The sequence below is a fragment of the Amia ocellicauda genome, chromosome 19 (assembly GCF_036373705.1).
Source record: "Amia ocellicauda isolate fAmiCal2 chromosome 19, fAmiCal2.hap1, whole genome shotgun sequence".
NCBI classification, from domain to species: Eukaryota; Metazoa; Chordata; class Actinopteri; order Amiiformes; family Amiidae; genus Amia; species Amia ocellicauda.
Genome location: NC_089868.1, coordinates 7,685,851 through 7,713,478, shown reverse-complemented (window position 1 = coordinate 7,713,478; position 27,628 = coordinate 7,685,851). Strand labels below are relative to the sequence as shown.

The following is a 27,628-nucleotide window of genomic DNA, read 5'->3' as shown; positions in this document are numbered from 1 at the left end:
TATCTGGCATTGGGGTATTTGAATTGGTAAAACAACTAGCTAAAATCGTTACCTAACTAGGCCAAACCCAGCCGGCGGGGTAAACTTTAGTAATAAAGGCTGCTGTGAAATTGCATCTCAGCTGGTACAACAGAAACAAATACACAGATCTGCTGCACAATCACGATGATTTTGGAGAATCCATAGCAATTTGAATCGAAAATATGGACACATTATACATACAAGTTGAGGTACGACGAAATATATATTGTTTGGTATGTGGCGGTGTGGGGGGGGGTTGTATTATTGCTACTGGCACTCGATTACGATCCTTCAAATAAATTGATTCGCGGAGATAAAATGGGGGGGGGGATACAAATACAAATGGATCCCAGTTTCACCAGCTCAAACCATGACGATGGAAACAAATGTTGCCGATTTAAAAATATGTCTGGTATTTAAGTGGTCCCCTTCCATTGTCTGAGGGCAAGCGAGGCTTGGACCATCGCTGGACGCCGAAATACACGGGTCTGCAACACAGATCGCATCGCCATCCTCCACAATACACAACTAAGACCAGATCAAGTCAAACGCAACGTGCAGTAAGGGATTTCAAATAACCGAGATCTGCATCTCGCTGCGCTGCATCTGCCCGGATCGCATCCCTATTGTTCCGCTGGCTCAAAACGAAAGAAACGCCGGACGACGCCGCGCAGCACCAAACCCCAAACACGGCCTGTCCGCGGCTCATTCCGCCAACCCCGCGTCGAGGATAAATAGGGGCGATGTACTTACATGACCATTCAGATTGAGCCGGGTCAATCTTCAGCTGGCTTTAGGAAAATAATGGTGTATTCCCTCGGTCGCCATGTCTTTCCTGCGCTGGCTGCCGAAGTTGTGAAGGAGAGCACAATTGACACACACACACGCACTCAAACCAGGAAGCGCTGCGCCGGCCTGAGGGGGGACGCGCCCCCTGCCGGCGGGATGTCGCCACTGCACCCGTCTGAGAGCCGGGCTCACGTCCGTGTAAGCGCAGGTCTGCGTGGATCTGCGCGGATCCACCAATGCGACGGGCGGGATTCTGCAGATCTGCGCTACAAGACAGCGACCTAGAATCGCCCGTACAACGTTGTGCACTGTCCAATATTGCGCAGGGTAGCAGATACACGGAGATGCGTTTAAACAATCACAGCGTTATCTGTTCATTATATATCCATTGCTGCCGAGGCGATCTTTGTCTATAACGGCATACAAAGTTAAAAATAAATACAAAAAATACAGCTGGCCTAAAGTTATGTCCAGGAAGACCTAATGATGCATGAAACAGCCTGGGAATGAGATGCCATTCTACAGAAGGGTCGTGTATGGTATGATTGGTGTATTTATAAGACGTTAAGTTTATAACAATATTGCTAAATTATAGCCTATAAGTGGATATACAGTACTGTTCATTTTAAAGCGCTTTATTGCAGTCTATTAACCAAACACTGACATTTCTTCTGTTCTAGTTACATTCATAGCGCTGCTTAATCTGTAATCTGTTAAAAGTTTGCCTCTACTTCTGAATTAATATGGTTAGCTTTTCAAAAGACTCATTTATATATTTAATTACGACACTGGAGACTCTACAACTTTGTTTCTAAATTGAGTGGCACTTGTAGGCCCATGTGCATTGTAAAGAAGGTCCAGTCACATTGGTGCAAAGTAATGATGACCAACTCTCTGTTATTAATGGACTTAATTAGCAGGTCAGCGTGGACATTTCCTTCAGATAGTCTCAGGTGTGTGTTGATGATCCAAGCTATAGCGATCAGGAATATATTCAGTGACTTAGCCACCCTCCCCAAACTATTTTCCCCTGGAGTACAATTGTGGAGTCTTTCATGTCCGCAATGTGTACTGAAGACAAGTCCAAGAGTAGCTTTTACTGACATCTAGCGGCACAGTCAGGTACTACATGTAAATAAACATCTCCAGACGGTCAACTTCTCAACTTCCACGTATTAGACCTATTCGCAATGGAAAGTTGCATGTGGAGATATATTTCCACGTCCTTTGCCACTGTTTTGACATGTATTTGGATAAACATGACGCAGACATGTAGTGACATATATAAACATATAGTGACGCAGACTAAGCCACTGTTACTTCATTACCGTTATACCAGGTCCCATAGCACAGCATGAGCATCATTGGAAAAACTGCATTGAAGAAACAAACAAAGAATGGGCACCATCACAGTGTTAACAGTGTAATTCTGCTTTTTTCCCATTAGGTGGCAGTGGTATACTATATATGGTCTCCAGTTGGGTCATGCAGCACCCCAGTCCTGGAGGTGTTCCGTGTCTTTTTAAACCCCCAGTTCGATTAAGTAATTAACAGGTGGACTTCAAACTGGTGGAATAAAACTGGAAGACCCACATGCCTTTTAAAACCAGGATCAGTCAGTGGTTTGCACCTTCGTTTCTAATTGTTTGCCCAATTGAGTCAGTACAGTTGGGATGAAACGCAGAACAACCTACGGCTCTCCAGGATCAGGGATGGAGACCCTTCAGGCAACCTAAAAGCTTCTGCCCCCTTGAGAAAGTCTAGATTACTTTTATAAATGTTTCAAAACGTGTCATAATGCAGGCAAATAAGACTTTTAAAAGGGGGATCACCTGTTTGACAAAGCAGACTGTTTTGCTCCAGTCAGGCAGAGTTCCTGAGTACCTGGAGTACCAGAAAGCACAACTACTGTCTGTGGGTGTCCGATTGTTGTGAAAGGCATTGTGTAACTGATAAATGAAAAATAAGAATAATATTGTGAATATATTTAAAATGAATATATTTGGCCATCTATGGTACACACCAGAATTTCTTTAAAAAAAAATAAAATATATATATATATATATATATATATATATATATATATATATATATTGGTATTTATTTATTTGGGTTCTTTGATCATAAATTTGAACTCATTTTTTATTTACATATTTTCATTTTTTCCACAGATGTACCAATACAATAGTACCATATATATATTTTTTTAACAAAACAGAATGGTTGTAAACAGGTACATTGTTGTAAACAGGTATTAAAATGTAAACATGTTTGTTGATCTTTATGATACCATTAGATCAAAAAAGCAGTTTTGCTCTGCTACCAGGCACAAAAATGCACTGTATTTTTTACAATGCACTCTTTTGGCCAGCTCCATATTTGCATCTTACTCTTTTCTCAGAAACGATTGACTAGTGATCGAGTTTGTCTTTCCTGCAACAAGCGTCTCTTGTGGCCAATGCTCAGTGAAAGAGTACTAACACTGCTTTCGATTGATGTTCAAGTCTTTGATATACATAGGCTATATAATTCCAGTGTATACAATAGAAGACCAATAGTATATTGTTTTTGAGTAATGTGATGGTTCTAGGACAATTCCAGTCAAAATCAATTACATTATTCGAAGATTTGTTGAATATCCAAAGATGATTCAAAAACAATCCTGCTGGCCTGCCCATGATTATGAGAAATCCAACGCGATTTAAAACAAAGCTTGTGAATGACGTGATAAGCATAATTGTCAGACAGATACATTGATATATTTAAGAAACAGGCACTCACGAGGAGCTGCAGTGGAAGTGATATAACTGAGGTCAGAGAAAGTGGACAAGGTCAGCAGAAAGCTTTAACATGCTTTGCAAAAGGTGGAATTCAGTGACATAACCGTTTTGGAGAGATCAAGTGACTGAAACTTGTACATTTTTAGAAGACTCAACCAGATGCCTCCCACATTTAATAAACTGAAAATGTGAAAAGTGAAGCTTTGTATTGATATTAATAGCACGTTATGCAGGCCTCTGTTTCTTGTGTCGCAGCTGTCAATATGAGTGAGGGTTCAAACTAACAAAACCCAACCTTTTGCTTCTATCATCCAGGGGGACTCGCAGGAATAAGAATAAGACACGAACAGCTTGTTTTGTTGTTTAATTTTTTTTTTTTATTAACACCTAAAGAAAAACAAACAACCAATATTGTGTGCAAATAAGATGACAGACATAAAACAACAGAACTACCTGTTTTGGCAAGTTAAACGGCAATGAATTGGCACTTCTGAGTCTGAGTGGATATGTTACATGTAGGAAGGTAAAACAGTGGGGGTTTAAGAAAAATAACGTAACCCAAACACATGACTCTTGAGTCTCCAAATCTTGCATTTGCAATCGTTATTTTAAAATTCTCTGACAGTAAAATCCTTTCAGTTGTGACCAAAATAAATTACCAATTTCTACAGCAACACACACCTGTGCAAATGGAAGAAGACGTAAAAATGGGTTTCAGTACAAAATACATTCTCAATCTTAAGGATACTTGCTTGCTGTACACAGTACTAGAATTATAAGAAAGTTATAAAGAAATACAAGCCCTTGACATTTCATATTTCTTAAATGCATTTATTAATATTACAGTAATAATAATAATAATAATAATAATAATAATAATAATAATAATAATAATAACCAGAATTCAAACTGTGCACAAAAATACATAGGGAATGTTGATAATGCTTACTGTTGCCCACCTTATTAACACTTGTACAACAAGTGCGGTTCTCTATTAAACCTGCTTGGGTTTCAACTGCTTTTAACTTAACTTATAAGATAATACTGATTAATCCAATATATAAATCAGATAAGTGCGTCCCTGTTGCATCATCTTTTTTCTTTATTTGGGGGTGGGGGGAGGTTCAGTCCAGGCAGTCCTTGGCAAAGCAAATCCAGTTCATAGTTCAAGTATGATGCGACAGATACATTCACTAGTTAGCGGAACATAAGGGAGGCCGACCAAATGCCGCCTAAGATGAGGAGGTAATATTCCCAGAGGAAACGACAGTCTCTGGGGAGTACTCGGCCTCCTCCTTGTTGGGGTGGGATGAGTTGTCTGACTTGCTGCGGCTGAACTCGATCCCGCCGATGATGGGCCGCTTGAACTTGCCACTGGGCTGGCCACTGCACACGCTGCACAGGAGCATCTTGAGAAAGGCCCGGCGCATCTCGTTGCTGGTGAGGGTGTAGATGAGTGGGTTCATGGCCGAATTGAGCACGGCCAGCGCCAGAAACCACTCGGCCTTGTAGAGGATCGCGCACTCCCCGGTCTTGCAGGCCACGTCCAGCAGCAGGAGGATGAAGAGCGGTGCCCAGCATGCGATGAAGCAGCTGAGGACGATGATGACGGTCTTCAGCAGCGCCAGGGACTTCTCCGAGCTCTTGCTGCTCCGGCTGTTTGAGTACTTCCTGAACACCAGTTTGCGGCTCCTTGTCCTCACCAGCGAGTAGATGCGGGCGTAGAGGATGACGATGGCCATGAGGATGACGCTGAAGACCGTGGTGCAGAACAAGATGTAGGTCTTGTGGTACAGCGGCAATACAGTGGAGCAGCTGCTCATGCTGCCGATGCAATTCCAGCCCATGATCGGCAGCCCCCCTAAAATGGCCGAGATAAACCAACAAGTGCTGATGAGCAGGAACACACGGCAGGTGTTGCTGCCATTGTGCAGTTTCATCTTAAGCATGGTCAGGTGCCTCTCGATGGCGATGGCCAGCAGGCTGAAGACCGAGGCGGCTAGGGCCACGAACATACTCCCCTCCCTGAAGAACCACTGAATGGGCGTCAGTTTGTAAGTGTTAGCTCCAGACAGCAGAATGTTGCAGGTGTAAACCACTCCCGCCAGCAAGTCTGACAACGCCAAATTCCCAATAAAGTAATACATCGGCTTGTGGAACTTTTTCGTCCTCCATATCGTGAGTAGAACCATTATATTTTCCAGGATGATGAAGCAGCACACGATGATGAAAACCACAGAGTCGGCTTTGAGGCCAGAGTCCTGCTCGACTTTGCGAAATTTGCCAGTGAAATTGTAATGTCTCGCTATTAGGTCTGAGTGCATGGAATCGTACATGGTTTTGATGGGGCCCGCTGTGGTCCGCTCCATGGCTGCTGAGTGGAGATCCTTCAAAGGTGCAGTCCCCAACTCAGTCCATAGGAGGAGCCAGAGGACAACCACAGCCAAGCCTTGGATTTATTTCTCACTGATGCCACAGAGGCAGCCGCGCTCAACTCAGCAGAAACTCCTTTTCGTAAAAGAATGAGCTCCAAATAGCCAGAAACCGCATTATGCAGACCCTGTGAAGTAGAGAAGATAAAATAGTTACAATACATAGCATGTACCATTATCAGGGGGGTATGTGATTTACAGTTGAAGTACTATTCAAGTTCATTTTCAATAGCCATTTCTTTTTTTATTTTTTATAATAAAATCAATTATGTAATTATGATAATTGATTAATGTAGGAAAATACAGACTGCAGGTAGGGACAGTTATTCCCCATTATAACTGTGCATAGTTTCAATGGTGGGAAACGGTACTCTACACAAAGTAACACATTGTCAGGATTAATAACACTTCAGTCTCCAGTCCCATGTCCAATGTGCGCATCAGTCTCCCTGTCTCTTTAGAAATACACACACCGAAACACGTATGGATAATAATATAATTCCAGCATTTGGGATTAAGTCAGTTTAGTCATCAATCATGTTTTGCTGGTAACCCTTTTGTAAAGTCCATTAGGCTTCCTTTGTAAGATGTATACCAGAACAGATGGATGCGTTCATTAGCTTGCCCGAAGAAATTAAAAAGAAAAGTATGTCATGAACATCACCAGACCAAAAAAAAAAAGTATAAAGATTGTCAACGTTTTAAGATATACAGCTTCCCTTGCTATGCACCTTTCCATTTGATCAATAAACCACCAGTTATGTTTTTTGTTTAGTTCTTAGTTACTTAAGGCAGTTTAATATTAGGCGTATTTTAGTCTGTTTTTAATACATGAACCAAAAAGTGAATTCAAAATAGTTTATTTAAGATACGGAAAAGATTTCTCAGGTAAAAACAGAATAATTTCAAGTAGAAAATTAATGAATTTAGCTTTAAATCCATTTTAAAGTTTGTTTTTACTAACCTATGACTTGATATATATATATATATATATATATATATATATAGATAGATAGATAGATAGATAGATAGATAGATAGATACAAATACAGATACATAACGTTGTCAGTTGTGTGACAGGAAAACATGCGGAAACAAATAAAGTAAGTCTAATAAAACCTTTTAGAAAAGCCTTTCCACAACACCATGGCACAACGTTATACAACTACACATATTTCCCTGTGAGGTATGAGGGAGAGGCTGCAGGCGCACTGGGCTCCTACCTCTCCGCCGGCGCTCAGCTCCCGCGATCTGCGCACTCTCCGCTCCGCGCGCCGTCAGTCTGAGCTCTGCGCGGACCGTTCGAGGACTGAGCTCGAGCCGTGGACCCGCCCCCCCCTGCGCGCGCCCCAGAGCCGACCTATGTTCTCCACGCATGTCAGCCTCAGTGTCTTCTACATGCGTGCACATCGGCTGTATGCTCATTTGTTTTCTTACCACACGCCCCCGCCACTGACAAAATATACACATCTTAACAAGACACAACAATGAACTACCTGCTCTCTCTCTCTCTCTACACACACACACAGGTATATGATTAATTACTATAAAAATAAGTATGATCGAAGCAAGTGCTAACTTAAGTTTCCCACTGTTTTTCTGAAGGGGATGGTGAGTCAGGAATGTATTGATAGTAATTTTCACGTCAGATGTAGGCTATTCCCTACAAAAAACAAAACAAAACATCCACTATTTCCGTTCATAAATGTACACCATCCGATCGGTGGTCCTACATTGCCGTGCTAACGGTCACGTCTGCCCAACATTGTCACTAACGAAACAACACACACAACACACACACACACACACACACACACACACACACAGGAAACACAACCAATTAAAAAAAAATGTTCTCAATATTGGATGTCAACTTTATTTTCTGTAATAATGAAGGATGTACAGCGATCAAATAGTTTGGAATGCAAACAAAGAACTAAAACAATGCAGAAAACAATACAACATGAGTAGAACGTTGATAATAATAGACATGTTTAGATCATTGTAACAATTGTGATTCCTTTAACTTATAGCTTTCAATATCTAACACTTACATCATGCCACTGACTTGGTCACTTTATACCACATTACATAATTCACATAATTCAGAACAGATTAACAAAATGTAGAGCATGCTGATAGGACGCGGTAGTCCAATAAAGTGCAGTGAATTATGTGAATGATTACAACACAACACGGTTTGAATATCCGCTACGTACAGTAAGAAGAAGCCAGAAAGAAACAGTGACTGATCTGATCTTCCTAGTGGGCAGAGTCAAGGGAAACGGTGCACGCGTCAATAGGAATAGATTGCAAAGCAGATATATCTATCCCGCAGGTGCAGAACGGCAATAAAGTATAGAAATGAGCGATCATTCAGTACGATGTGCATCACTTTACTATTCCTGATACAGTTGTTGGTTCACTCTTTTGTTTTCAGGATTTCCCCTGCTTATAATGTCATATTAATATGTTCTGATATACATACATACAATGTTGGGTAAAATACTATAATGTGATTAAACATTGACAGTCATTACACCTTAATTTGCATGGTAACCCAGTCACGTAGGATAAGTAGGTCACCCTTTACAATCATGGACATCAGTTCTTATGAAACAGTTGTATGAATACCACAGGAATAACACATGAATACCTTATTCATATCATCTGAGTTCTGCTGTTCATCACATGTATCACAAGGATAGAGATAGGGTCACAGGCTAGGTTTGAGGTGAGGGTTTATACATGTGATCAACATCAGTGGACACGCATGAGGCTTTCATGTCTTTTTCCTGCAAGAGTCACATATTAATTAATTAAGAATTGATGTCTGTTATTGTAAAATAATACAAAGAAGACATGTTAATATTGATTTAAGCAGGAATCAGCATTAATAACCTGCCATCTGTCTTGGCATTCTAGAGAAAATGAATTTGCCATGCCGAAAAAAATGACCAGGTAGCTGCATATTTAAGCTGTACAAAATCCAGTGTGGTGGTGCAGCAGTGTTTCATCCAAATATATATGGTCAAGTTGTAGCATATTACACAATGATATTTAGCGTGTTTCAGAAAACAAAAAGTGGTATTAAGTTATACCATGCAATTAAAACCTTCAGGAGAAGAATACAAAACAAAACAAAAAAGCTTATTTTCTTTGCAACTGTAGTGTTCCTGCCTATATTTTAGGGATGTCTAAAATAAACCAAAAATAAATAAAAAAGTGCATTACCCATAGAAGCAATAAAAATGAAAATTACAGTTCCAGAATGTTGTCTTTCCATGATAGTGATATCATCAGTCATGTTGATCTAATTAAAAATGATGCACAAAGTATAGCAATGACAACCACAAGCTTTCCATGCCATCACCGAGGCATGAGACCAAAGTCCAGCATTCATTCGCTTTTCATTCGAGGTAGCGTGAATGCATTAACATAATTCCGCTCCAGCTGCAGACTGAAGACACCCCGGGGAATGACATACATAGATTTTTTGCTCTTTAATCTTACTGCACAGCTTGGCATTTGTGGATATGGCAATGGCAATGCATTGACAGCGATAATTAGTCTTTTTTTTGTAGTATAGGGGTGCTCTAATCAGGGTACACACGGGGGATAAAGGAGAGGGTCAGTGGATAACAATATGGACAGCCATCCAAGTCAAGCCCCCTGTACACTGGTCAGGAGACAGACCGCCCAAAACATCACTGGACTCATTTTGGGTTAACAGTCATGCACAGTGAAAGATTCAGACAGAGAGATTGGCGAGTTGTATGAGAACGCTTTTAGTGAACCAACACTTTTTCCTTAGGCGGCCAGTCAGTTTAAGAGTGGCGCACAAAGTACCTTGACATATAACAGTCCAAATTGGATAATTTAGATGCTTAAGTTGTTCAATTCATAAGGATCCAAACCCAGCTGGTCCCTTGCAATCTTTGCTTTCCAGTCTGAATAACAATTGATTATTTATGTATGTATGTATGCATGTTTGTATGTATGTATGTGTTTATTTATTTATTTATTGTTTTAATTATGACCATTTTTGCATTTGTATGCATATGCAAAGTTTTCCTATGAGGCATGAAATCAGCCACAGAAGCCTACATAAAAGGCACAAATCATCAGCTGAGCCCTCCTCCACAACCAAATCAAGCCCCCCCCCCCCACATGTGCATTAATCAACAGCCTCTCAAGGTCTACCGCGCACATTCACCGTGCCGACGCCTGGGGGGCAGAAAGAGTTAAAATATGCCACATCTTCCCGAGCGAGGGAAAATGGGGACTGCCATTATTCTAGTTCCTTGGGCAGCTCATCTGTCAGCAGGCGAAATGTGTCACACAAAACCATAAAAAAAAGACATGAATGTGCAAATACAGGGTATGGGAGTTCACCATCAAAATCAAACAGACATCTAAGCCCAATACAGGCGTTATTTATTATGATTTTGGCAGGGATAAAATTAACTTCTCAATTTGCGGTTGTGGTTTCGTCTTCGCACTCTTATTGTCCCCTCTGCTGCAAACCAGTGGGTATCAGAAACGAAGAGATCTGTGAGTTTCAGTTTCCATTGTGCTAGCCTCTCCATAATGGGTAACTGAGAGAAATGAGTTGTGTGTTAGCAATGAACATCTTGATAAAATCCATATCTTCCTGCAGGAGTGAGAACCCAAAGACCTGGAGAGAGGAAAAAGAGAGATTTTGAAAAACCCTGAAGTTACAGGACAGTATACAGTTCCATTTTAATAGAAGCAAGGACATGTATATTTCTATGTTTTTAAGTGAACATGAAAAAGAAATAAATAAATGCATGTCACAAAGTCTATATCAAGTCTGTCTCAAGGTTCTACACTAGATTAAGGCTTTGTATCCATTTCATATGACACAATTTAGCATTGCAACGTCACCTTAAACTACAGCAAAATATCTAAGCCAGGGATTCTCAGACTTTAATTACAGACCCATTGACCCCTAGGGATGCACAAAAAACAGTTTCTGATTCACTAACCCAAGGGGCATGGTGTGAAGTGATAGGCAGTAAGTCAAATTATTGCAGTTGTAAGACACCAATACCAATTTGTGTGACAGTTTGGGGTAGTCAACATCAGTGCTACATACTATACTACTGCACAATACTACTTAAACCTGGATTTTCCAGTCCGTGTTCTGTGAGACCAGGACAATCAGAACACGACAATCGGTCTTGTTCAATAAACTCTCTTTAATACGTCTAAATAATCCCAAACTAAAAGGCTACCATTTAATGATGCATCAATCAACACCATAATAAGCATTGTTGGTTTGTTATTGGGCTCAAGCACATCAATACCAGACCTCTGGTCATTGAAACAGCTCGCCCATATGAGGGTTGTTCTGAAACCTACTTCTTGAAACAGGGTTAATGCGATTAGTGGCAAATTATCTTATTTTGAGCTGATATCAGTTTTGATAAATGTTTACCAGCAAATAGTAAAACAAAAGGGTCTGTGAAATGCAATGAAAACCAGAAGACACAGAGGACCTTAAGGATCAGCACTGGGGAAACTGACTTCAGCTATTAAGAGTTCACAGCAACAATATGGTGGAATGCAAAACAATAAAACCAAATGGATGAGCACAGACTGCCTAGCTCTGATCCAGCCTGCAAGGGATGCCATCAGGCCAAAAGCATGTGAATACATTGTGCCTTTTGTGGTGCCCTGAAAAAGAAAATAAACCAAAGTGAATCACTCACCAGCGTATTATGTGGCATTAATTGAAATAAGTTGGTGGAAAATGTGTTTTTGTTTTTATGAAAACAGGGCCTTCGAGTGGTTACATATCTAAGAAAGGGGATACAGTGTATAAATCAGTGGAAGTCATCTTGGTTCAAGCAGCTGAGGATCTGGCCGCAAGGATGAAGCATTGTTTGGAGTGCAATCAGAGTACAGTCAGAGGGCTGTTATTTACAGCGAAGCTTATGCAAGTAAGCGTGTTTCTTGGATGCTGAGGTCTCTGTGCTGCCTTGCCATGAATGTGGTCAACTCTGCCTATAAGGACAAACTAACCACAGCCATTAAAACATATGAAAGAGCTGGTGTTTCGTTTCAAAAGCCTTCTGCAGTGGAGTACTTCTCGGCCTTAAGATGCAGTTTGAAGTCTTACAGATCGTTGTGAAAAGGTCCCTCCTAAATTAATCCACTTCTGCCACTGTATTAATGTGGTATATCCTGCTTCATATGAGGATTCCTTCCCCATATGTCACTTGGCAGAAGAACAAATCTGAACCAAATGTTTCAGTGCAGGCCTCAAGAAACAATAAACAAAGCTGGAAATTACTGTCCTGTAATATTGTACATGCCAAGCCCACAAACTGGGTAAGATGTGTAAGATTTATATTGTAGCCACTTGCAGAAGTCTATCTGGTATGCAGCTCCATTATAATGTGAATGTAGCATTTTCTATCTTAAAACGGAAAGCTCCAGATAATATTGACCTAGTTAACTGTATTCATTCACATACATTTGCACAGACACCCTCATCTGAAATGTACTTGGCAAAATAGAAATATTAAACAGAATTGCCACAGAGGTGTTTTTATTTTTTATTTTTAAGATTTTGATTTGTCACTAAAAAACACATGTAGGCCTATCACTTTTTGCATGTACCTTCATATTAACTATTTAAGAGAACTAAACAAATTAATGAATTCATGATAAGAAGAAGAAATGTAACAACGTGCTTTTCACCTGACTTACAATATCTTTAATTCATTATTTGTAATACTATGAATAAAAACAAAATAATATAATGATTGAAAGTCAAATTAGACTGATTTTTTTCTGTCCTATAAATACTGTAATTACCGGGGTTGCAATTTCAAGTTCAGAAGAGCACACGCAAGCAGCATTTGAAATACACATGTAATACAGCCACTCTCGAGTAATTACGGAGTCTGACAGCTTTGCAATCAAGGGTTCAAAGTCAGAGTCAAGCTGATGCGATCGTGCAACAACAGACAACTGTGATTTATAGAAGGAGGAAGCCGTTGGTTGGGCGGGTTACAATGAGAGAAACAGTTGAGTAAGAAAGCAAATAGTAAAAGGAAATAAAGACCAAACACACAGGCTAGAATTTACAATTTATTTCCGATCTCATACTTTCTGCTTTGTTACATCCTGGTCGTATCTCATACAGTTTATGACTCAGACAACAGAGGCAGGGACTGCATTAAAAAGCACCTGGATGCAGTAAGCTATAACGGTTTTGTGGTAATGAATTAAAATATACTGATTTTACTCACATTGGTATTGGAAGAGGAAAAAAATGTGTGGATGACAATTGGTTTTGCATAACAATCCAACAGCCCAAATACTCTACGGTTTTATATATATATATATTGCAGTCATGTATGTAGTATCCACACCCTTCATTTGAAATGTCATGTGGTGTTTAATTTTGTTTAGCATATATCATTCAATGAAATGTACGTGCTTATCAATGATATCTTTTCATAGTTTGCTGAACATAGAAATCAAGGGAGTGGTAGTCAAAAGGATACAGACCCGTCTTAATATAGTTCAGTCAGCTGCAATCTTTACAGTTTTCTCTTGCCTTAATCCATGTTCAAGAAATTATAATATATTAACCAGTAGCTAGTGTAACAAACAATATTAAACTAAAGCAATCAAAACTAATATTATTCCAAATTGTGAAGTGTGGTTTGGAGGAGGGGGGTGCTGGCGTCCAAGTTCCCGGTTGTGATTCACGGAATGGATCAGGGGAGGGGTGATCGGGACAAATAGGGCACTTCTGCATGTCCCTGTTCTCTTGCAATGATCGTTATTGCATTGTTCTATAATTTACTCTCAGTTGTGGACACATTTGAGGGTAGCTAAAATATCCAGGATCTGCTCAGGATACGTTAATGATTTTATAGAGAAGGTACAAAAATGGACTGCACCTTTATTGTGTTCCTCCAACAGTGATACAGAACTTGTGTACAGATCCTTGTAAAAGCAATATACAGAAGATGGTTGATTTCTCAGACTAAAATGCAAAGTTCAAATGTTCCACATGGCCCGATGAAAGTCAGAAAATGTCTTAATGTATGTCTGTATGTCTTAATTTTGCTCTTTACACTTCAGTCAGTCATGTCTGTTTATGTTTTTTACTATTATTTTATTTTTATTTATACGGGCACGGGGAGCAAGTTAACCTTCTTGTGTGTAACTATTTCACAGAAATGAACTATCTACCATATATTATGATTTTTTTTACATTACATTTGTGGTTGGGATACCAAGTGAGGGAAGTCCTCAAAGCCAAGAATGGGCTTATTACATTAATTTCGAAAAGCAGTCGTTTGTTCTTTGCCGGTTGTTCTTACTTTTTAAAATGCACACTAACTCCTCACAGATTTCAGCTATGTGATTATTTTTTAATGAACACAGCCCTGGGACCAATAGCATTGAACTACATACCAGTGTGCATCCACTTCTATTTGATATTGGAAAGCCTTTTTTCCCCCTCCTTGAAAATCCAAACAAAATTCAAACAACAGTTTCATGATAGAGAGAGGGACTGTACCTGCTGTGTGGCTCACAGGAGGACAGAGGATGTCTGTTTGACATCAAAACCAAATGAAGCAGAAAATAATTCTGACCATATAGAAGGCTCTTCCAGGTAGAGACAACAAAGACTTAACATGAGGCAATGCAATTAAAGAGAATTAAGTCATATTTGAGAGTTAACACAGGATTACGTGAGGTGTCACAACACTTTGAGAACACAACATTCAGATATTCAGTGTTCACTTTTTTTTCACTTTTCGAAGAGTGGAGATGGGGCCCAGGGAAGCTAATGAGGACACAATCAGCATGGCTTCCCAAAGGGGCAAGATAAGATGTTTGGCCCCTAAATAATTTTTACAGCCTGATTTACATAACCAAATCAGTTTATTTACATATTTAAAGGTGTGGAATATGTAGCACATTTTATATAAACCTTTCGAAAGGAGTTAATTCAGCGACCCAACTGAGGGTGTACAAATTATGCAATTACCCAGGATGCAACTCCACTTTTACTTTTTTGTGGGCTAGTGTCATAAACCCACTATTCTTCCTTTCAAGTCTCATTCACGGCTTTCTCTTGCCCTCTCATGTGGTTTCATCACTGAACCACATGAGAGGGCAAGAGAAAGCCGTGAATGAGACTTGAAAGGAAGAATGTGGTAAGGATCCCCATCAACCTGTGCGTGATGCATTCATTAAAAAACAGAGAAGAGAGAGAGAAAAAGACCTGTATGTATGTATACCTTTATCATTCGTTGTCTCAGATTAGTGAGATTATTATTCAATCTTGAGGTGAGAAGGATAAACCTGGAATTTGCAGGCCTTGACAGTCACAAGTGCTTCCTACTTTCATTTCCCCCTGATATTGTCACTGCATTTACCGGACATTTAATGTAGGTTGTCTTTCCATCACCAACAGCTGACTTGGTGATTTTTTTACACGTTTAATATTCAGGTTATAATGACAAGTGGACAAACATATCAAAATAATCAAAAAGCCATAAGAAACCACAATGAGAACAACGGTCAATAAACTGAATTGAAATTTCCCTGACGCAAAAACAGATCTCATTGAAACATGGACACCAAAGACACAAAGCATGTAAAACAAGGCCCTCTACCACCGACTATAGGAATGAAGGTAGTGGTGAATATCTGGAATTTCAGCCCAAGTTCAAAAGCCAGTCCCCTGGATGGCTGACAACACGGCTCTATTAGAAACAGATGCCAGCAACAGCCTAAGGAAACCTTATCCCCAGTTTAAACACACAAGGTGTTAGAGTGTTTCCTGAGAGACATGGTTTATGTGACTGAAACAGTGTGAAAGAGATTAACGAGAAGGGAGGAGGAATTTGAAAGCAGAATGTTAAAAGTGGAGCAATAAAAGAGGAATTTCCTACCAAAAAATGGACTGGAAATGTATTTATCAAAGCCAAGGATTTCCCATTTTTATTAGGTTGTGTTTTGCTTGGGTAAGGAAGGATTGCAATTTTTTTAAATTAAATTCAAAAACATTTTGCATTACAAAAAAATGACAGAAATGGCCTAAAGTTTGTGTCTGTACTGAAACACTGTAGACACAGGAATTCCTTAAAAGATAGTAAAGAATGAAGGAGTCCCTTTATATCTTATCAGTTTTGTGGATTTTTGTATAATGCTGATGTGCTTTATTAATATATTTAATAAACTCACATTACATTTAAAACATTTTTACATTTACATTTTACAGAGGCAGGTGTTTAGCACAATGTACCAGTCCATGCTGCAGTTACCTCACCAACTACAATGAGTCCCAGAATTATGGTACTGAAAATAGTTCAAAAGTCTGTCAAGCTAATACCTAGGAATAACTAAGAAATCAACAATAGGGACATTTAATATCTATTTATATTATAATAATATAATATTTAAATCAGGTTGCTCCTAAGAATGAATGCAGTGGCAGCCCATTGGAAAAATAAAGGACATATGAAAATTTGGACAATAGCATGCTACCAGACTACTTAAATTAACTGCACATCCACATTTATATAAAAATTGCTGATTCCAAAGAAAGGATATTAAAGCAACTTACATTCAATCTGAAATGGATTAATCTGCTAGGCAATAGGAGTTTTATGTAAACCGCAGGGCTGCTTGTTAATTATTAATTACACACAAATGCGAGCAATCCATTGTCATTAAACTCAGCAATCACAGCGCAGCACTGCTTGTGAGTGAGTATGCAATGATCGCTGTAAAACTTGGTGAGAGTAGTGCTGCTCACACGTTATTATCTCCGCAGTATAACATGCACTTGGCAAAATGTGTTATGCGGTGCAAGAATTACATGGGGATATCCGGCTGTCAGATCCACAGATGTTTCGAATGAAATGTGCCGTGTGTTCCTTAGTCTACAAAGCAAAACCTACAATAGCATGCTCCTAATAATGATTATACAAAATAGAATCATAAATTTGAACGATGCAAGAGGTCAAGGAAAGTGTAAGTTATGTTTGATAAAATGTGCATGGCATGACCAGTGAACAGAGAGACACTGCATAGTCTCTGAGTTCTGGTACAGAATAAAGGTCTAATAAAGAAAAAAAGTTCACTGAAGGGCACAAAAATTCAAAGTAGTTAAGGATTTGGATGGAATGAAACCTAGAAAACACAGGCAACCCAGATTTAGATCATGGGTTTGATTTCACCTTAGTCTATGATCCAGAGTGAATTCTTTCAGAACTGACAGGAATACTGCACTCTGAAAACAGCTGATTCATTATCAAACCTGTAGCTGCTATTTATTTGGTTATTAAAAATGCACCCTTTTGGGGGTTGTAGTGTTCACAGTGTTAGCCTCCAGCACACTGTTGCTTTGATAGCAGTGGCAGATGAGTCAAGAAGAGGGGAAATGTGGGGAAGTAGGGAAGAGGAGAGTAGGGGACATGAAGTAGAAAAAGAGTAAACCTACATTACACGACATCAGTTGGATCCCAGCTTACGTGTCTCCCATCATGCAGTGCATTTAGGATTGCCATGTCTGTGTCCTCTAGGTTGAAATGAAGTGCCTGTGAGGTGATGTTAGACATATTTAGACTTTCAAACCAAAAAAACGACAACAGCTGGAACCAACTGGCAATGACAACCATACACAGTACATTAAAGAAAGGGCCAGTGAACAGTGTTTTAGACTAGTCACAGAAATCATAAGTGAACATGATTGAACTGTCCAGGTTTTCTCTGCCTATAGAGGTGTAAAGAGTTTGCTTGCCCAAATGAAAATATACAAAAAAATATGTAGTCCATGCTAAACAATCTGACTTTTATAATTAAAAATTGAGGACTGATTCCAATATAAATAAAAGCATACAGAAAAAAAAACTAATCAAGGGAAATGCTGTGCTTATTAAGTGTTTGATGAGGAAAAAATATTTGGAGTGCACAGTCTTTGTTCCCTGTGATTGCACATCTGAGGCATTCACAATAAAACATTCCTGGTTTTGATTCGATCAGAGAACCAAAGCTGGGCACGACTTGAATTCAAAAGGTTTGATGCTGTCAGTCAATGGTGGTTTTGAAAACCAACTGCCTTCTCCATTAGCTTTCAATGGCTTTCGCAGAGCCAGAGAAACCATTTTCCCTTTGTTGGAGCCTTGAATCAATGAACCATAACGAACAAACCAACTGCACTGGTGGCTTTGTGAAAATAACTGTCAGCTTTTAATTAGCAAGAAAGAAAAAAAACAACAACCAATGAAGTAGAGAATTGTGCCTGAGTGATAAATATATATTTCCCGGGCAGGCAGAAGGGAATGAAAAATAAAAAGTTTAAAAAGTTTTATACACTTTTGTGGAAAAAAAACATGACCAGAATGCACAGTTGCAAAATGCGAGGTTTTATTGTTGCCTTAAAAATCTTAATATAACTAAAACAGGCCACGGTCTCAGATAGCACCTGCTTTAGCTGTAAGGAATGTGTGCCAGTCAGCCAGTGTGTACTGGCTTTTATTTGGCTTATTTATTGTCTGTTGCACAGGCTTATTAATTGTAACAACAGACATACTGCATGTCTGTAGATCTACCAATTAGCACTTATTTAGAAAATCATCATTAAGACCAACTTATTATTAAGACTACGCGCTGTTTGATTGCTGTATCTCAAGCCAATTAAAAATGATTGAAGTGTACAAAAACTGTAGTGGTCTTCAGTTTTGAGCCTGTATTACATCACTCTCACATCCATTTTAATGCTGACTCCACAGTACAGTTAAGGGAGTCATTTCAGGAGGAGTGGTGTCTGACAAGAGTGATGTTATATGGATTCTTTACGCAGTCCAGGCTACTAGAAGCAACTGAATGAGATGCTCTCTAATCTTTAACCATTAGAAGCTGACCTCCAGAAAGCCAACAACACATAATGCTAATATTAATTATTTAAATACAGGGGTGTTCATATAAAAAAAAATACTGCTCAGTAGACTATAATTAAACATAGAAGTCATTGTGTGAAGCAGTAAAGGCCTGTCAATCAGTAGTTTTAATAAGCTTTAAAATGTAATTTCATAATTGAACTAGGTGTTAAAAAAGGACAAATACATAACAGAAATCAGTGAATGCTTCTGAAGAGCTAAAGCAGACACTGGACACCAATGACAACATGCATCGAATCCACTGCCAGAGAAAGCATCCTATGTGTTTGTTGTGTTATAATAACATGTATGAATCTATTGATTGCTATGATTTCTCATATTTCACTTGAATGCCACACAAGTAGCTGCTTATTCCCAGAGCTTTCCATTCATAAGCATGTGGCCCCAGTTTTGAATCTATGTATAGACATTTACAAATAAGTACATTAACTTACTTGACAGTTTTCCAAGATCCTGTCCTCTTTGGTTGACTTGGGAATAGTGACAACTCCATTCTGAAAATAGCAAAATAAAGACATTAAACACAAGGCTGCAAGACTATGGGGTGAAAGAAATCATTACTTTTTACTTAAAACTAAAATCAGGAGTCTGCATTTCCAATGGAAAGAGTGTGATATATATATTTTTTTATTACAGTCCTCCAGTCCTCTTTTACAGGTTTGCTGAAGAAGTGATTGAAAGACTGAGGAATATTTTCAGTTGTTTTATAATTTCAGGTCAGTTCGTCTTTGGTGTGGAACCTTATCAAAAGCTTTTTGAAAATCTAAGTATGTCATATCATATGCTTTCACGTGATCTACAGCTGCAGATGCATGTTCAAAAAATTTAATAAATTAGTAAGACATGATCTGCCTCGTCTAAACCCATGTTGACTCTATTTGCTGTCTAATAGTTTCTTCAAAAAATGGTACAAGTGGTCTGTAATTTCCTGGCTCAGTTCTGTCCCCTTTCTTGTGGATAGGTATGACATTTAGCAGTTTTCCAATCAGTTGTTCTAACTGTTATTTGGAATATTTGAGTTAGCAGTCTGTAAATCATTTCCCTCATTTCTTTAAGTTCTGTTGGAAAGATCCCATCTGGCCAAGGTGATTTGTTTATTTTTAATTCTGCTAGTCCCTTTGGTACCTCCTTCTCATTTATCCTGATCTTAGAAATGAATGTATTTATGAAATATTTATTAAACTAGTACATCTCTTAAAATTATGGTATTTGTTAAAAAGTGTTAATTTCCAGATATCTGCTGCCATTACATCTAGTTATCTTTTTTGAATAACTTGTTTACAAAAATGACAAATGTGTATGACTTCTTCCTCAATGTTCAATGTTGGCTTCTTCATGTGATCGACCATAAATCATGCCTTGTCTATTTTAAAGGTTTTAAGTGGGTCTGAACAAGGGAGAACCAAAAACCGGGACATGTAAATGATTTTGAGAGAATTGTCGGGACACCGGGATGATAAATGAAAATTCTGGACTGTCACCCTACCATTGAGGAAGTCAAATGAGCTATTAACTTGTCATAAGACATGGCAAAATGTTTGGTTTGGGAGCCCTGCACATGCATAATTTTTAAAATAAGCATAAAGCATTAGTATTTTGACAAGATTGACATTGACTTATTAAGCATTAGCATCGGCATTTCGCATGAGCATTCACATGTCACAATACTGGGGTTCCGTAGCTGAAGGCATGCGCTGTTAAATCCTCATCGAGTTTTAACTAACAAATCTGCGATTTGTACTTGTATTTGTGATTTGTACCTGCATTTACAAGTACAAATTATTTTTACATATATTAATGTTTTTAACAGTGATCTCCCTCCATAGTTGTAGGCTACTTACAACAGGTTTCACACTCTCTGTTGTCACAGTGGTCAAGGAACAGCGCTGCAAACCTGGTGTTGTGGGTTCAATTACAGAAGTGGGGGTGTAATTTTTTTTCTTCCCTTTTTTAAATAATAAAGCCTATATATATTGTATAGAGTAGAAGGAACAATTATAAGTTGATTAATAAGGCTTTTACACAGCTTCTATTAATTAGAATTGTGTTTCAATAACATGGTTCAGGGAATGTGAACTTGCAGCAAATGTAAGGCAAAGCAAAGAAAATGAACTCATTGGTTTCCCTTAAAGTGGATCATTAACAGAATTCAGCCAAACTCAATGTAAGACATCAATAACAATACATTAATATAATAATAATAATAATAATAATAATAATAATAATAATAATAATAATAATAATAATAATCCAAATATGCACTGAATTTAATCACAATGCTTAAGTAACATAAATAAATAAATAAATAAATAATCCTTTAGCTTTGTCAGAAGCACACTGTAAGCACTGTATTTTCAAAATATAAAAAATAAACTTTCTGAATAAGTAAGCTTAATTACCTACAGTGGGGGAAAAAAGTATTTGATCCCCTGCTGATTTTGTATGTTTGCCCACTGACAAAGAAATTATCAGTCTATAATTTTAATGGTAGGTGTATTTTAACAGTGAGAGACAGAATAACAACAAAACAATCCAGAAAAACGCATTTCAAAAAAGTTATAAATTGATTTGCATGTTAATGAGGGAAATAAGTATTTGACCCTTTCGACTTAGTACTTGGTGGCAAAACCCTTGTTGGCAATCACAGAGGTCAGACGTTTCTTGTAGTTGGCCACCAGGTTTGCACACATCTCAGGAGGGATTTTGTCCCACTCCTCTTTGCAGATCCTCTCCAAGTCATTAAGGGTTTGAGGCTGACGTTTGGCAACTTGAACCTTCAGCTCCCTCCACAGATTTTCTATGGGATTAAGGTCTGGAGGCTGGCTAGGCCACTCCAGGACCTTAATGTGCTTCTTCTTGAGCCACTCCTTTGTTGCCTTGGCTGTGTGTTTTGGGTTATTGTCATGCTGGAATACCATCCACGACCCATTTTCATCCCTTTGATGCGGTGCCGTTGTCCTGTCCCCTTAGCAGAAAAACACCCCCAAAGCATAATGTTTCCACCTCCATGTTTGACGGTTGGGATGGTGTTCTTGGGGTCATTCCTCCTCCTCCAAACACGGCGAGTTGAGTTGATGCCAAAGAGCTCGATTTTGGTCTCATCTGACCACAACACTTTCACCTAGTTCTCCTCTGAATCATTCAGACGTTGGCAAACTTCAGACGGGCCTGTACATGTGCTTTCTTGAACAGGGGGGCCTTGCGGGCGCTGTAGGATTTCAGTGCTTCACGGCATAGTGTGTAACCAATTGTTTTCTTGGTGACTATGGTCCCAGCTGCCTTGAGATCATTAACAAGATCCTCCCGTGTAGTTCTGGGCTGATTCCTCACCGTTCTCATGATCAATGAAACTCCACGAGGTGAGATCTTGCATGGAAACCCAGACCGAGGGAGACTGACAGTTATTTTGTGTGTCTTCCATTTGCGAATAATCGCACCAACTGTTGTCACCTTCTCACCAAGCTGCTTGGCGATGGTCTTGTAGCCCATTCCAGACTTGTGTAGGTCTACAATCTTGTCCCTGACATCCTTGGACAGCTCTTTGGTCTTGGCCATGGTGGAGAGTTTGGAATCTGATTGTTTGATTCCTTCTGTGGACAGGTGTCTTTTATACAGGTAACGAGCTGAGATTAGGAGCACTCCCTTTAAGACACCTTGGAGCCAGAAATGTTGCTGATTGATAGGGGATCAAATACTTATTTCCCTCATTAACATGCAAATCAATGTATAACTTTTTTGAAATGCGTTTTTGTGGATTTTTTTGTTGTTATTCTGTCTCTCACTGTTAAAATACACCTACCATTAAAATTATAGACTGATCATTTCTTTGTCAGTGGGCAAACGTACAAAATCAGCAGGGGATCAAATACTTTTTTCCATCACTGTAAATCACCAAGGATATTGCAGCTACACAGCACTGCAGCAGGTGCTAGACACATTAATGTTGGACACACAGCAGTAATAATGTACATAATAGCATTATGTTTGATTCTGTGATGACCTACATACATACAGACAATGATGGGTATTGGGTAATATATAATGTGTATGTGTGTGTGGTGTCTGTGTCTGTGTGATGGGAAGAACAAATGTAATTGATAAAGCCGAGTCCTGTTCCTCTACGGCTCTATTAACATATGGTAATGACTCTGTAATTGCAAACATGAGATGCAGATGTATTCCGGGCTGACATTAAACATACACATAGTGCAATCACATTTTAATTGTTTGAAATCCCAAATTTGACTGAATATACACATTTTTGTGCAATATTTGCAGGGCGCATTCATCCAATAGCTTAGCAAAGTTGGCTCAAACAGTGGGAATAACAGCACACTGTGGAGTGCGCAGGTAGGTTTGCGAGGCACAAACACATTTATGCAAAACAGAAAAAAAATTATATATTCCAATTTTTGTTTGGGGGGGTACACATTTTGCATGGAAATTGTGGGAAGTTTTAATATCAGGCCCCCAGTGCAGTAAGTACAGAAGGCATGGTGAACCTATATGAAACCACTGTAAAACTATGGTAAAATCACAGTAAACCCATTCTAAAGTGCTAATAAAATCCTAGGGTAAATTGAGTCTACATCTACCATCCGAGTTCTGTTTCAGCTTGTATCCCAATACTGTAATAAGGCATTTACCCAACAGCAGACCTGACCTAACAGAAGGAAAAGCACCAAACCCTTAAAACCAATGCCTACATTATTGCACACAATTAAAGCAAAAAAAAAAAAAGGTCAGAAAATAGCAAGTAGAGAGACAAGGGAACAGAAGGAGAAGGAGAAGGAGAAGAAGGCTATGCTTCCACATTGTCCTTCCAGCCAAGGCTGTTCTCTACCAGATATGCCTCACCTGAATGCTCCAGCAGATGCAGATCTGTGAGGGCGTCTGACCATACTTGTTTGCCAGTTGGACGATGGTAGGGTGGGTGAGCGCCTGCCCTTTAGCAAGGGGGCAGAATCCCTCGAACACGATTCCCTCCTGTCTGCAGTACTCCAGCAGCTCCTGAGGCCTCTGAAAAGGGTGATATTCCACCTGGGCAAGGGTTAAAAAATCTTGTTATTCACTGATATGCCTCTGTGTGGTGTCTGGCTGCCTTATTGGCTCTTGATCTGGTATTAGCACCTGTCTTACATAGACTTGTGTAGTGCTTACAATTTTGCTTTGCTCAGTTTTCTTATGTAGATTGATTGAGGGAAAAAACAAACAGTCAAGGTTCATCTAGAATATCCTCATTAATATTTGTTGCCCTGCAATGCTTGGTATAAAGCCCTTCTTTATATTTGACATCAATGTAACTGAAAGTCCTAGAAAACAAAGGTCAAGTTTTAATAATCAAATTCAATTACTAAAGCAATATTCAGACAACATTATTAGCACAAACAACTGGCAAACTATCTCCTGAGAACTTTGTTAAGATGAGCGGGAATTACTACTTTTAGCAAAAAAACGAATCTTTCACCCTTCTAACCCAGCCAGGCCAATTGTTCGGTCTTGTTAATTTGCTGCAGAAAAGCCGGTCTGAAAGTGTTAAAGACTAGCTTAGCTCACACTCCCCTAAACTGCCCAGTCAATTGAAATTGTGCCAGTCAAGCCATGAAAACCAAGTGCACACAGTCCTGCTGTCCTGAACTAGCTTGATTCCTGCTCCTCATGGAAGCAACATTGGCCATGCAGCCCTATGACTGCCAAATGTTTGTCAAAAGCCTTTTCTCCTAGCTGGTCACCTAGGGACAGATATAAGTATGTTAAGCCCTGAAAAGGTTGTTCCATAATGGGGGAAAGTCCTTTGTTATAACCCCCGCCCCCTTCCTCCTCCACCATACCCGCTCCCCCTTCCTCCCTTTTCCTGCTCTTTCTTTCTTTCTTTCTGGGTCTCAGATCTTTTTAGCTCTACAGGAAAATGGGATATAAAATGTTACCCACTAGAACTTTTCTCTCCAACTTTCTGTCCGCATCTTGTGAGGAGGGCAAACACGGGACTGGATGATTCAGCTACAGTTTGAGATAACTGACTGAGAAGTGTGCTTTGGATTGCACTATCCTGCCAAAAATAAAATAAAAAACAAGTCACACCTTTACTTGCATTCCAACAGACAGGAAACCCAGACATCAATCATCATCACAGCACCTGGGGTGATGGGCCTGGGACTCAAAATACCCTGACTTGGTAAAATATAATTTTTAGCAAATGCACATTTGAAAGAAATCCCCCCCACCTCCGCCTCTTGGTGGTAAAACATTGGGAAAGACTTGTTGGTATTACTGGACAGGTTGCAAGCAAGTCGCCCCAAGAACTGACCCCAGATGGTGTCTCCCAGAGCTACACTCAATCAGGAGAGGTTGGTGGTCAAAGAGAACATCCACACATTGATTCTCTTAGGCATCTGCTAATTCTAATGGGTATATAGATTTGAATAATTTGATGACTAGGGATCACGAAGCGAAGACAGGTAGTGCAATAAAGGCTGTTTTTCATGAGTGCATGAGAGGCAGGCTGAACGCCCCCCAAAATCTCAAATGCAGCCAATAAGATTAATCAAATAATCGGGAGGTTGAGGCTCAATCAAGATGTTGCTGTCCGCAGGGACTGGGGACTGCAACCCTGCCAACTGGAAGGCACTAGAAGCAAGAAAGGATAAAAAAAAAGAAAAGAAAAAAGCAATCAAAACAAAAATACGAGAACATCTGCAGCTTTAATAATGCACCCTGCCAATGCTCCCAAGCTGGAAAATGAGTGTCTATTTTCCACTAGGTCAGAAGCAGCCCGAGATATCCTGTTTCAGGGATTTTTGGTACACAATGTCTGCCATGGCCAACAATGGGGCTGTAACAATGGTCTGGCGGGGGCCTCGGGAGTGACAGAGAAGAAGAGCAGCCTTCAGAAGCTTGGGTCTGGGTGACCTCAAGGCAGCGTGATCAAAAGAGCCCGCGTAACAGGAAGCGGGGATCATGGAGCAGACGCGTCCACCGCTCTAACCTCGGGATGTTTGAAATTCCTAAAGGGGTGGCTGAAGTGGCCTGGGCCGAGTCTCGAGCCAACACCCACTCGCGTTTCGAAACGTGCCCTTTGCCCTTCCGGTATTAAGCTATGATTACTGGAACTCCAATGAGCCAATTTGAACTTGGCTGGAATTCGTAGATGTCCATTCCAAAGTGGTCCCCTTCCCCCCACCCGCTCATGAAACACAATTGGTGCCTCACTTGTCATTCCTTTTGGCACTCCAATGCCACTTTTTCTGTTTTTGCACTGATGCCACTTCAGTAATGAATCATAGTGTCATTCTAAAAAAAAAAAAAAAAAGCCTAGCAAACTGAAAAAAGCCTTTGTTTTTCCTGCAAAAAATTGTGGGGGCTTTGAAATGTGCAGTAGGAATACAAAAAAAAAAAAAAAAAACTTGTTTCCCTTTATTTGATCAACTGTTCCTTTTTCAAACATTTTGTATCGTTTCGACGAACACTGTTCTGGCGCAGAAATGTGTGTGTTCCTTTTCTTAGGCTGGGGGAAGATGCTCTGAAGCCCAAAACGCTAGGTGACACCTGTTGTATCTAAATGTAATCATAAACTGTGCCAGATATATCTATATAAACCAAGACATGCCTGTCCAGCGGTTTGCCAGAGAACATCTGTGCTAATGGACTTGATTGTTTTTTTAAGGAAGAAGATAACTCCGTTCAGACCATTTGCATAAAAGCAGAGAGCCAGAGTGTCCTAAACCAACACAATGTGAATAACCTATACAGAAGACCCAGCATAGACATAGAGATAATTAATAAAAGGAAAGAAAAGCATTGAATCTTAAACCTTAAACCCATACTACCCTACAACTCTTTGTTTAAGGCTCTAATCCGGGAGTGTCCTACACTGAGTCAAGCTAGTTATTTAGGTCGCCAGTTTCTAGAGACTTGGAAAACAAGTTTAGGATTTACTAAGCAAGTCGCCTGTTCAGATTAAGGAAATTATCCAAATGCTCAAAATTATCTATGTACCTAAATGATCAGATCGAAATGTTCCCTAATCTTTCTTAATTGATTGATATTAAGGCTGGACTGGGGCTCTTCAGGCCCAGGGCTGGACACCACTGCTCCCATATGGAATATTGTTTCAATTTTACCCTGTAATTCATTGAGAGAGTGTAAAAGTAAGTGGTAAGCAGAAGCACCACAACAATCCCTGGACTACATGGTACATCCAACACAAACAGAATTGCCTAGAAATAAAATGTATCTGTCTGTGGCTACCAACAGATGATTTGGGAGAGATGTGACTGGATTATTCTTAGTCCTGAAAGAGAGTGACAAAGAAAGTGAGCCGTAACCCTATAACCAAGCTGAGCATAGGGACTAGAACAAGGGTCGACAGGTGCAAATGAAATACACATTCTGCATAAATCTCTTTGCACACACTTAAAAAAGCTCTCACCAATCTCCATTTGTTTCAAACGAGTGGGAGTCAAACGTGTACACAACATAAACTTGGTTCAATCAACTGGACTTTTGACAATTTTCTCGATGGCGAATGAGTGCTCAACAAAGACATAACCAAAAAGAAGTATAGGATAAGTTAATTAATAATATTTATTTAAATCAATGAGTCACTGAATAACATTGTTTCAAATGAATGGTGCATATACTG

At 39.5% G+C, this 27,628-nt stretch overlaps 3 protein-coding genes across 4 annotated transcripts in view; all 3 read right to left on the bottom strand.

Moving 5' to 3' along the window:
* LOC136714848 (roquin-1) overlaps positions 1 to 924 on the bottom strand; it is a 61,698-nt gene extending 60,774 nt beyond the window's left edge. For both annotated transcript variants that reach the window (XM_066692472.1, XM_066692473.1), the window contains exon 1: positions 775 to 924. The gene's annotated coding sequence lies outside the window, so the exon portion shown is untranslated. The remainder of the gene's footprint in view (positions 1 to 774) is intronic.
* Positions 925 to 4,407: 3,483 nt separating this feature from the next.
* On the bottom strand, positions 4,408 to 7,328 carry s1pr1 (sphingosine-1-phosphate receptor 1). Its single transcript, XM_066692230.1, has 2 exons — positions 7,246 to 7,328; positions 4,408 to 6,150 (listed from the first exon to the last, which is right to left on the bottom strand). The coding sequence occupies exon 2, from the start codon at positions 5,957 to 5,959 to the stop codon at positions 4,823 to 4,825; it is 1,137 nt and encodes a 378-aa protein (XP_066548327.1). The 5' UTR covers positions 5,960 to 6,150; positions 7,246 to 7,328; the 3' UTR covers positions 4,408 to 4,822.
* Positions 7,329 to 10,610: 3,282 nt separating this feature from the next.
* The window catches only part of LOC136714401 (uncharacterized oxidoreductase ZK1290.5), an 85,346-nt gene continuing 68,328 nt past the window's right edge, over positions 10,611 to 27,628 (bottom strand). Inside the window, exons 5-8 of the mRNA XM_066691895.1 lie at positions 23,845 to 24,027; positions 19,422 to 19,481; positions 17,529 to 17,625; positions 10,611 to 10,700 (exon numbers count right to left, since the gene is read on the bottom strand). Coding sequence (XP_066547992.1) covers positions 17,530 to 17,625; positions 19,422 to 19,481; positions 23,845 to 24,027 — 339 coding nt within the window. The 3' untranslated portion in view covers positions 10,611 to 10,700; position 17,529. The remainder of the gene's footprint in view (positions 10,701 to 17,528; positions 17,626 to 19,421; positions 19,482 to 23,844; positions 24,028 to 27,628) is intronic.